Source organism: Palaemon carinicauda, chromosome 7 (assembly GCF_036898095.1).
Source record: "Palaemon carinicauda isolate YSFRI2023 chromosome 7, ASM3689809v2, whole genome shotgun sequence".
Taxonomy (NCBI): Eukaryota; Metazoa; Arthropoda; class Malacostraca; order Decapoda; family Palaemonidae; genus Palaemon; species Palaemon carinicauda.
Window position 1 is genome coordinate 14799087 of NC_090731.1, and position 12500 is coordinate 14811586.

The 12500-nt window shown below is 32.2% G+C and overlaps 2 protein-coding genes across 3 annotated transcripts in view; both read right to left on the reverse strand.

Moving 5' to 3' along the window:
- Nucleotides 1-1413, reverse strand: part of LOC137643861 (transient receptor potential channel pyrexia-like) — an 18347-nt gene extending 16934 nt beyond the window's left edge. Inside the window, exon 1 of one of the 2 annotated variants that reach the window (XM_068376592.1) lies at nucleotides 1259-1413. The gene's annotated coding sequence lies outside the window, so the exon portion shown is untranslated. Of the gene's footprint in view, nucleotides 1-323; nucleotides 379-1258 lie in introns of those variants that run through there. The other variant, XM_068376593.1, reaches the window with a different exon arrangement.
- A 4725-nt stretch (nucleotides 1414-6138) lies between these two features.
- LOC137643863 (transient receptor potential channel pyrexia-like) overlaps nucleotides 6139-12500 on the reverse strand; it is an 11232-nt gene continuing 4870 nt past the window's right edge. Inside the window, exons 3-4 of the mRNA XM_068376594.1 lie at nucleotides 10797-10955; nucleotides 6139-9231 (exon numbers count right to left, since the gene is read on the reverse strand). Of these exons, the coding sequence (XP_068232695.1) occupies nucleotides 6976-9231; nucleotides 10797-10955 (2415 nt within the window). The 3' untranslated portion in view covers nucleotides 6139-6975. The remainder of the gene's footprint in view (nucleotides 9232-10796; nucleotides 10956-12500) is intronic.

The following is a 12500-nucleotide window of genomic DNA, read 5'->3' on the forward strand; positions in this document are numbered from 1 at the left end:
GATGGAAATAAATTATAAGAATGTTTGGCCTTTTCGTAATCTTCCAATTCCTTATCAAACTGGGGTTTCTTTTCCAACCGCCCAGTATTGTACGCTAATCATAATTCTTACGATATGAAAGGGCTAACTAGTCCAACGTATTTAAGATATACAATTAGAAAAAAGGGAAATCTTCCAATTCCTTATCAAACTGGTGTTCCTTTCCAACCGCCCAGTATCGGACGCTAGTCATAATTCTTACGATATGAAAGGGCTAAATAGTCCAACGTATTTAAGATATACAATTTAAAAAAAAAAGAAAAAAAAGGGATTCGACACCTTACCTATTCCGGAGTGACAAGCGACCAGCTAGCTCCTGCGCCCAATTCCTTATCAAACTGGGGTTTCTTTTCCAACCGCCCAGTATCGTACGCTAATCATAATTCTTACGATATGAGAGGGCTAACTAGTCTAACGTATTTAAGATATACAATTTAAAAAAAAAAAAAAAAAAGGGATTCGACACCTTACCTATTCCGGAGTGACAAGCGACCAGCTAGCTCCTGCGCCCAATTCCTTATCAAACTGGGGTTTCTTTTCCAACCGCCCAGTATCGTACGCTAATCATAATTCTTACGATATGAGAGGGCTAACTAGTCTAACGTATTTAAGATATACAATTTAAAAAAAAAAAAAAAAAAGGGATTCGACACCTTACCTATTCCGGAGTGACAAGCGACCAGCTAGCTCCTGCGCCCAATTCCTTATCAAACTGGGGTTTCTTTTCCAACCGCCCAGTATCGTACGCTAATCATAATTCTTACGATATGAGAGGGCTAACTAGTCTAACGTATTTAAGATATACAATTTAAAAAAAAAAAAAAAAAAGGGATTCGACACCTTACCTATTCCGGAGTGACAAGCGACCAGCTAGCTCCTGCGCCCAATTCCTTATCAAACTGGGGTTTCTTTTCCAACCGCCCAGTATCGTACGCTAATCATAATTCTTACGATATGAGAGGGCTAACTAGTCTAACGTATTTAAGATATACAATTTAAAAAAAAAAAAAAAAAAGGGATTCGACACCTTACCTATTCCGGAGTGACAAGCGACCAGCTAGCTCCTGCGCCCAATTCCTTATCAAACTGGGGTTTCTTTTCCAACCGCCCAGTATCGTACGCTAATCATAATTCTTACGATATGAGAGGGCTAACTAGTCTAACGTATTTAAGATATACAATTTAAAAAAAAAAAAAAAAAAGGGATTCGACACCTTACCTATTCCGGAGTGACAAGCGACCAGCTAGCTCCTGCGCCCGTGGACAGCCAGTCTGAGACTACTGACCAAATCATAGCACAGTGGAAATGTCCTGCTATGAAACGCGTGTCGTTGGCACCGAGTTGAACACCGGATTTACTAGGAAGATAATGAACGTTTCTTAAAAATCAAACTTACGTTGACATTTCTCACGGTATAGCAATTGGAATGTGTTTCATGTTTTAACCCTTCCAAATATGGAGTACCCAGAATAAAGGTTATGATGTATAAATGTTGAAAGAATGCATATATATATATATATATATATATATATATATATATATATATATATATATATACGTATATATATACATACATATATATATATATATATATATATATATATATATATATATATACATATATATATATATATATATATATATATATATATATGTATATATATATATATATATATATATATATATATATATATATATTTATATATATATGCATATATATATATATATATATATATATATATATATATATATATATTTGACGTATATCCGTTAAAAGGATACAAATTTTGATGTATATTTGTTGAAAATATGCAAATTATGATGTATATCTGGTAAAGGGATAACAATTTCAATGTATATCTGTTGAAGGGATACAAATTTTGATTTATATTTGTTGAAAATATGCAAATTATGATATATATCTGGTAAAGGGATACAATTTTTTATTTATATCTGGTAAAGGGATAAAAATTTTATGTATATCTGTTAAAGGGACACAAATTTTGATGTATATCTGTTATAGTGATGAAAATTCTAATGTATATTTGTTGAAGGGATAAAAATTTTGATGTATATCTGTTAAAGTGATAAAGATTTTGATGTATATCTGGTAAAGGGATAAAAATTTTGATGTATATCTGTTAAAGGGATGACATCTGTTAAAGGGATACAAATTTTGATGTATATTTGTTAAAAATATAAAAATTATGATGTATATCTGGTAAAGGGATACAATTTTTTATGTATATCTGGTAAAGGGATAAAGATTTTGATGTATATCTGATAAACGGATACAAATTTTGATGTAGATTTGTTAAAGGGATTCAAATTTTGATGTATATTTGGTAAAAATATACAAATTATGATGTATATCTGGTAAAGGGATACAATTTTTATGTATATCTGTTAAAGTGATAACAATTTTGATGTATATCTGGTAAAGGGATACAAATTTTGATGTATATTTGTTAAAGGGATAAACATTTTTATGTACTCTGTTAAAGGGATAAAATTTTTAATATATATCAGTTAAAGGGATACAAATTTTTATGTACATCAGTTAAAGTGATAAAAATTTTGATGTATATCTGGTAAACTTATTAAAAATTTTATGTATATCTGGTAGAGGGATACAAATTTTGATGTATATTTGTTAAAGGGATACAAATTTTGATGTATATCTGTTAAAATTATAAGAATTTTGATGTATGTCTGGTAAACGGATACAAATTTTGATGTATATTTGTTAAAGGGATAAAAATTTTGATGTGTATCTGTTAAAGGGATAAAATCTTTTATGTATATTTGTTAAAGGGATAAAAATTTTGATGTACATCTGTTAAAGGGATAAAAATTTTAATGTATATCAGTTAAAGGGATACAAATTTTGATTTATAGCTGTTAAAGGGATACAAATGTTTATGTACATTTGTTAAAGGGATACAAATTTTGATGTATATTTGTTAAAGGGATACAAATTTTGATGTATATCTGTTAAAAGGGATACAAATTATGATATATATCAGTTGAATGAGTACAAATTATGATGTAAATTTGTTAAAGTGTGGTGACTTTGTAATCTTATAGATATTATACCAATTTGACTCATTTCTAGATAATCCCACCTGTTAACATAAACCTTAGAGCTTTATCTAATTCTTCATAGGTGCTCGAGATGAAACTCTAAATACGATACATGTCTCTACAACAATCAGATGCAATTCAACTTTCCTAGTAATGTTTTGCCTACGTCTTAGTACCTTGTTAGGTTTCCATTGTCTGTTATATCGATTTGGTGATACTCGTATGAATGACCCTTCAGCTATGGTAAGCAGCTCTTCTGGGAGAAGGACACTGCAAAATCAAACCAGTGTTCTCTAGTCTTCGGTAGTGTCATAGCTTCTCTACCCTGGTCTTTCACTGTCTTGGGTTAGAGATCTCTTGCTTGAGGGTACAATCGGGCACACTATTGTATCTTGTTTCTCTTCCTCTTCTTTTTTTTCAAGTTTTTATTAACTTTTTATTTTCATGGTTTTATAGTTTACACATGAAGGTTTTATTTTAATGTTATTATTGTTCTTAAACTTCTCTTCTATTTTTCCCTTATTTCCTTTCCTCACTGGGCTATTTTCCCTGTTGAAGCCCATGGGCTTATAGCATCCTACTTTTCCAACTGGGGTTGTAGCTTAGCAAGTAATAATAATAATAATAATAATAATAATAATAATAATAATAATAATAATAACATTTACTCCTCTTTTTCATTTCTTTGCAGACATATTCACACTGTTACCCATTTCTTTAGTTTTTTTATTCATCATCATCATCATCTTCATCATCTCCTACGCCTATTGACGCAAAGGGCCTCGGTTAGATTGCGCCAGTCGTCTCAATCTCGAGCTTTTCAATCAATACTTCTCTACTCATCATCTTCTACTTCACGCTTCATAGTATTCTACTAATAGTTCGTAGAAGGTGGTATGAGATTCTTCTCTTAAAGATATAAATACTCAGGTAATGTAAAAATTCGCTTCCAAGAAGGAAATTTAAACATCACATGTTAACTTGTTTAGCAAAATAATTGGTTATTTTCGTTCATCTGTTATTTATAAAAACAGCCACGGAATACTATTATGGTTTATATTCAATACTCAAAGTCGCCCCCCCCCCCCCCCGATGAAGAAATTACCTTTGCCATAAAAGCTATAGGTTTCTCCATTAATTAATATGTAATTAATAAGAAATATTCGAAATATTTTATATGCAAATTTCTTTTGTGTTTGATAGAGCCTTTACATTATTTATACACTTGGCAGATTATATAGATATAAGAGCAGGAAATCATCGTGGATATGTCCATCATACGAAGACAATATGTTGAACTCGAAGACAAGATAAGAAATGCAAAAGGGCTCAGAGTACTTTGGCTTCCTTTACAAGGATAGTTACTTTTTGATACACATGCACACACAAATGTATATATATATATATATATATATATATATATATATATATATATATATATATATATATATATATGTATGTATGTATATATGTATATGTAGACATATATATACATATATATACATATATATATATATATATATATATATATATGTGTGTGTGTGTTTGTGTGTTATATAATCATTTAAATGTAAATATATACATTTGCAATATATATATATATATATATATATATATATATGGGTGCGTGGGTTTTATATAATCATATATATAAACATATGTACATATATGGATATGCATATACATATGCACATACATATGCAATATATATAAATATATATATATATATATATATATATATATATATATATATATATGTATAATCATAGAGAAGGTAGACTTCATGAATGAGGAAATAGACCTAAAGTTCCTCACTGTAAAGCTTAGTGCTAATAGCTATCCCTTTATTTTAGCAGTTTAAACCACACCTGCAAAGCCTGTAGCGCAATCCTGTTTCAAAACTGGAGACCTAATTCATAATCCTAGAAAAGCAAAATGAGATTACGAATCTCGGGTTAGAGTTCTCTTGCTTGAGGGTACATTCGGGCACTCTATTCTATCTCATTTTTCTTCCTCTTGTTTTGTCAAAGTTTTCATAGTTTATATAGGAAATATTTATTTTAATGGTACTGTTCCTAAAATATTTCATTTTTCCTTATTTCCTTTCATCACTGGGCTACTTTCCCTGTTGGAACCCCTGGGCTTATAGTATTCTGCTTTTCCAACTAGGATTGTAGCTTAGCAAGTAATAATAATAATAATAATAATAATAATAATAATAATAATCATCATCATCATTGAATTATGAGGCAGTGCAGGACTTCGTTATATTGAACGCTTGACTTCAGCCACATAGATAAAATAGTTAATACTTGTTATTTATTTATTGTTTTATGAGGAAATATAAGATCTGAGGTAATACATAATGGGCTATGATTTATATCTTACTGCAAGAGATGTTTGCTCTAATATCTAAAATAATTTTACAAGTTCACTTATAAAAATTAAACGAGTAATGCAGTTAATGCACATGATCCACTTTCCTCGCTGGGCAATTTTCCCTATTGGAGCCCTTGGGCTTATAGCATCCTGCTTTTCCAACTAGGGTTGCAGCTTAGTATTATTATTATTATTATTATTATTATTATTATTATTATTAAATGCTAAGCTACAACCCTAGTTGGAAAAGCAGGATGCTATAAGCTTAGGGGCTCCAACAGGGAAAATAGCCCAGTGAGGAAAGGAAACAAGGAAAAATAAAATATTTAACAGCAAAAACATTGGAGTAAATATTACCTATATAAACATTAAAAACTTTAACAAAACAAGAGGAAGAGAAACTAGATAGAACAGTGTGATAGTAATAATAACAAGATGGAATGTTTGGTTGAATAAAAACATATCACACTGGAGTTTTTATTCAAATTCATATAGAAGAAACTTAGATTATAAAAGATCATTCAGGTATATTTTTAATTCTAGATATACAGTCATGGACTATTAATCAAGATTTGGAGCTCGAAAAAAGAAACTTTCCAGAATTACAAAAAAAAAAAAGAAAAAAAAAACGAAAGGAAACATCTCATTTGGAACATACGTAGAAACATTACACATCTATTTTCTCTAAAGATACTTATAACTACTTTAAATTTCTCCATCCATTACCCGCTAATACTTCCAAAGAAAATATTAATCTTGTTTGTTTATTCTTTATTTATGTCTATTTATGTGCCCTACTTAATTAACAATAATTTTTTTGTAGTATATCAGAGACTTCCAATCAAAATCTTATTAAACCTGTTGTTAAATAACATAGGAAGTTCAGAAAGAATTTAACATACGGCGTATATTTTTATATGTTTTTTATACATATACATACTATAGAGAATAATTTCTCTAATCAATGTATCGGAAACAAACAATAATATTATTTATTGCAGTAACTGTGTATTACTGGTAGAGATATAATCAAAATTAGCATTTTCTCTTGGAATAGTATTTTGCTTCTTTTTAAGAAAAGCATCTGACATAAGAATTGTAACTATTAACTCTTTAATAAACACATTATCACTTTGACTTTCACTTGTGGGGAAAATCTGCACAATTAACCAATTTACTGAAATCGTTTCTTAATACTTTTGGATAAAACAGAAGACTAAAATTGTAAAAATGTCATGTTCTTTTAAATTTGTATAAAATCAATGCAGGTTTGGGTAATGACACTTTAATAAACACATGATCACATTGCCTTTCACTTGGTGGTGAAAATCTGATAATTAACCAATCTATGAAAATGCCTTCTTGATACTTTTAGATAAAATAGAAGACTTAAATTGTAAAAATATAAGGTTCTTTTAAACTCGTATAAAATCAATGCAGGTTTTGGATGTATTGTATATAGAATAAATCAATTATCTTGAATGATTTCCAGATAATATGTTGTATATGTTCTGACTCTGGTGAATCTGTCCCTGCATTTGCTGTGAAAGTTCTGTCAGCTGTTTTTTAATGTCAGCACACATATCTGAAAGATCTTCTATCTTGTGCCCTTGCGTTCTACGATCACTCGAATATCTTATCTTGAAAGATTTCAACTGTTCAACAACATCGTCATCACCATCTTCGGGGTAATCCTCTGGCTCTTTGCAGCTACCAAGGACAATAGCTTCCGAAACTGTCTCCTGTGGTATGGTCCTCATGTACTTAGGCTTTTTGAATTCCTTGTTTGGGTAGATGGTTATTTCTGTGTCAATAGTTAGACGTGAGGATAACAGTAAAAGCAATCCCCGTGGGAAGCACTTCATCTTGTATGTAAAAGCAAGTAGTTTCTCACATGCCACAAGATACGATGACTGTTTAATTAACCTTTTGATTTTACCCTGTCTTTTCAGGTCGGGGGTGCCTTTCACAGCCAAGCCAGTTAGGAGGTTAGCCATTATTATGGGTACTAGGAAGAGAAAAATGCTCATAAGGATCTGAGGGTATAAGTTGAAAGGGGACCCCTTTTGGTTAACAAACTGGCTATAAGATATTTCCCCTTTCAGCATCATAAGAATCTTCACAAAGCCAAGGTTAAGATCAGCAAATATGGGAAGCCTTTGAAAAAGGATATGAAATCCTAGGTTGAATCCTATAAGGACACTCAAAAATGCGAAAAGAAACGTGAAAATAGATTTGCCTACTTTGGTGACCATCAGAATGTAAGCACCTAAGGTAGGGAAGCGTCCCAGGAGCATCATAAGTTCAATCCACCCAAGGACAATAGACATACTAGCAAACATTCTTTCAGTAGATAGTCCTGCATTGGGTTTGTTCAGGGTAACATCATCAACGATTTTACCAGATACTATGCACACAACAACAGCAGAACTTGCTAAAGCAGCAACTTTAGTGTAGGTTTCCCAGTGCGTCAAGTACTTTTTGATATTGGCAAATGTCATGACAATCTCAGGTATAACTATAATGCCGAAGAAAATGCCGTGAAATATTCTGAACATCATCAGTGAAAATGGATCTTTCGACCAGTCTTTTGGCTTTTTTCCAAACGACATTATAACAAAGACACTGTGAATCATAAGGTATATGAAATACTGGAATACATTCAAATAGAATGCTGCTCTTATGCGGCACCATTTAATATATAAGAAACTTTCAATCAGTGGATGTTTTATAAGGCCCTCCAAAGGGGTACCAGTCAGTTCAGATATGATGGAGCATTGGATATTTGCTTTTCCTGGTGACATGAGACTTGAGTAGTCAAAAGTAACACTATAATCTGGATGATGTTTAGGTTTATTTGACAGTTTAATACTCGAATTGAAAAGATCTCTAAAAAGTTGCATTGCAGTTGGCAAAGATCTTCTAACTAACATGAAATTAGAAACATCATCTTTGTAAACATTAGCCAAACGCTCACCTTTTTCTAGGAGAAGTTTGCAACATTCTAGTGAAGAATTTTCTATGGCGTAGTACAAGGGATGATACCCATTGTTATCGACAAATGAAATCAAGTCTCCAACACGTTCTGTTTTGAGCAAATGTTGAAGAGTGTCAGAATTTCCAGAAATACAAGCAGCGTGTATCACTGACTGCTTTTGAAAAGTAACTCTAGTTGGGTCAGCTCCATTATTGAGGAAGAATCTGACAACATCAGAAAGACCAAGAAAACATGCTCTGATTAAAGGTGTTTCTCCAAACATATTGGGCTGGTCAAGATTGTTATGAAATGTGTAAATGTACTGAATCACCTTTAACACCTGACCTTCACAATTAGTACCAAACGTATTTGAAAGGGCTGCATGATATATTGTATGGCCACTTTCGTCTAGAGTTTTCATATACTTTGAAAGATTCACATCTGCCAAAAGGTCCTTCAGAATCGGGAGATTTCTATTCGATGCAGCCAAGTGAAAAACTGTTTGGTTGTTACCATCTCTAATGTTGAGATCCGGATTATGTTTCAATAAAAGAGATGTGGATATCCTATCAGCCAATTTAACAGCTACATGAAGTGGGGTTTCGCGTATCATGCTTTTGAAGCTATCTGGAGGCTTGCTCAAATCGTTAGGAGAGGCCCCATGTTGGAGAAGTTCTCTGACGCCGTCATGCCATATCTCCTTCACGGCAATATGGAGTGCAGAATTTCCCAGGCTGTCGTGAGCATTTATCTGCAATGAAGATTTGGGAAGTTGCTTATGGAAATTTAAAAAGTAATTAAGCTCTACGAAGTGCCTTTTAACATAAAACAGTATAATAACTTCAGCTATTGATATTAAACTTAATGGCATTGTTTCATATGGGCTGCCAATGCGCAGGGCCTGTGGTCTGCCTTAGATACGGGCTAAACGCAACAAAGACTTTGAAAATTGCATATGGAAATTTAAAAAGTAATTAAGCTCTGCGAAGTGCCTTTTAACATAAAACAGTATAATAACTTCAGCTATAAATATTAACCTTAATGGCGTTGTTTCATATGGGCTACCAATGCGCAGAGCCGGTGGTCCGCCTTAGCTGTGGGGTAATCTAACTGCATGATCATTTGAAAAGGTAAGTAAGCTCTGCAAACCGACTTTTCATTTAAAACAGTATATTAACTACAGCTATAAATATTAAACTTAATGGGGTTGTTTCACACGGGCTGCCAATGAGCAGAGCCAGTGGTCCGCCTTAGCTATGGGTTAATCCAACATCATCATAGAGGGTGTTTGCGTACAATTTATCATTCTCATAATTTTGGAAAATTGCTTATGAAAGTTTAAAAAAGCAGTTAAGCTCTGCTGGCCGACTTTTAAGGTTAAACAGTATAATAACTGCAGCTGTAAATATTGAACTTGGCTTTTTTTTTTTTTTTTTTTTTTTTTTTTTTTTTTTTTTTTTTTTTTACGGGCTGCCAATACACAGAGCCTGTGGCCCCCTTAGCCACGGATTAATCTAACATCATCATCATCGGGTTTCTTTGCAAGCAATTTATCATTCTCATACATGACTTTTAAGGTAAAACAGTATAATAACTACAGTTATAAATATAAAAAGCAATAGGGGTGTTTCTTACGGGCTGCCAATACACAGAGCCTGTGGCCCCCTTAGATACGTGTTAATCTAACATCATTATCATCGGTGGTCTTTGCAAACAATTCATCATTCTCATACATGACTTTTTAGGTAAAACAGTATAATAACTACAGTTATAAATATTAAACTTAATAGGGGTGTTTCTTAAGGGCTGCCAATACACAGAGCCTGTGGCCCGCCTTAGATTCGTGTTAATCTAACATCATCATCAGTGGGTTTCTTTGCAAGCAATTTATCATTCTCATATATGACTTTTAAGGTAAAACAGTATAATAACTACAGTTATGAATATTAAACTTAATAGGGGTGTTTCTTAAGGGCTGCCAATACACAGAGCCTGTGGACCGCTTTAGATACGGGTTAATCTAAACATCACCATCAGTGGGGGTGTCTGCAAACATTTTATCATTCTCATATATGACTTTTAAGGTAAAACAGTATAATAACTGCAGTTATAAATATTAAGATCAATAGGGGTGTTTCTTACGGGCTGCCAATACACAGAGCCTGTGGCCCGCCTTACCTACGGGTTAATCTAACATCATCATCATCGGTGGTCTTTGCAAACAATTTATCATACTCATATGTTTTAACATTTATGCCATGTCCATTCATGTTTTCTTAATAATATAATCTTCTGTAATTTGGTGTGAATACTAACCTGTGCTCCTCGAGTTATCAGAAGCTTAAGTATATCAAACTGCTTCATGTGACACGCTGAGTGTAAAGGTGTCAGCCCACAGTAAACCGAGCTGTTGAGGTATTCTTGCGTTTGGTCTAAACATGCTTCTACGTCTTTGATCCTTCCAGAATTGATTGCCTGTTTTAACATAAGTGCAAAATTGTTAGAGATAAGTATTTTATTTTCATAGTTTATATATGACATATCTGTTTTGGCGTTGTTGTTGTTTGTAGAATGATTTATTGTTAATTTGTTCTCAGCATTTATTTATTTCCTTAGTTCCTTTCCTCGCTAGGCTATTTTTCCCTGTTGGAGCCCTTGGGCTTATAGCATCTTGCTTTTCTAACTAGGATTATAGCTTGGATAATAATAATAATAATAATAATAATAATAATAATAATAATATCTCTGTAAGAGAATAATACCTTTATCGGATTTCCCTCCAAGACCAAGTAAGAATTATTGAGGCTAACTAAAAAAAAAGAAATTATTAGTGATGAATATTTTAAGGTTCTGCGAGAAAAAAAAATGTCTTTATAGGATATTCCTCTAAGGGCAATTAAGAATTATTAATGCTAAAAAAAAAATAGATAAATAAATAACAAATTCTGAACATGGAATTGGTCATTACTTTAACCACGAAGAAGGTTACACTTATTTTTATATTATCTATCCCTTTGTATTGTTTCTAACGCTTGTAAGCCTATTTATTATCAGTATTATGTGAAATTTAAAAAAAAAAATAAATTCTAATATTTTTCTTAAAGATTCTCGATGTTCTCTCAAAAGAAAAATTACATCTCCCCATACTCTTTGAGTCTTTCATTATTATGTACTTTACTCGTTTTAGTCAGCCATCCAGTTATGCTTTTAAATGAATACTGTGTCATCTCACTGAGTACATCTGTTAGCCTAACATCTATTTATATTTCTATGCTCTCGGCTATCACTTCAGTAAGTATTTAAATCTATGAAATATTTTTCAATAATTTTGTGCCAGATATCTACAAACAGCTTTTAAAAGACTCGCTACCACTAATTGTTATTATTATTATTATTATTATTATTATTATTATTATTATTATTATTATTAGCTAAGATGCAACCCTAGTTGGAAAAGCAAGATGCTATAAGCCTAAGGGTTCCAAAAGGAAAAAATAACTCAGTGAGCAAAGGAGATAAGGAAATAAACAGCAAGAAGAGTATGAAACCATTAAAATTACATATTATAAGAAGAATAGCCACATTAAAATAAATCTTTCATATATGAACTATAAAAACTAAAAAAAAAAAAAAGAAATAAGAGGAAGAGAAATAAGGTAGGATAGTGTGCCCAAGTATACCCAAACCTATTATACTATAGATGTCATATGAGTTATACCTAAGGTACTATAATTCATTCTTTTAATGAGGCGCATTAGCACTGACTCACAGGGGTGCTCTTTTAGCTCGGAAAAGTTTCCTACTAGCTGATTGGTTGGACAAAATAATTCTAGCCAATCAGCTAGTGGGAAACGTTTCCGACCTAAAAGGGGGCATTTGCACTGACTCGTAAAATTGCCCTTTTAGTTCGGAAAGGTTTCCAACTAACAGATTGGTTGGACAAAATAATTTTAACCAACCAGTTAGTAGGAAACGTTTCCGAGCAAAAAGGGGGGATTTGCACTAACTCACAGGGGTGCT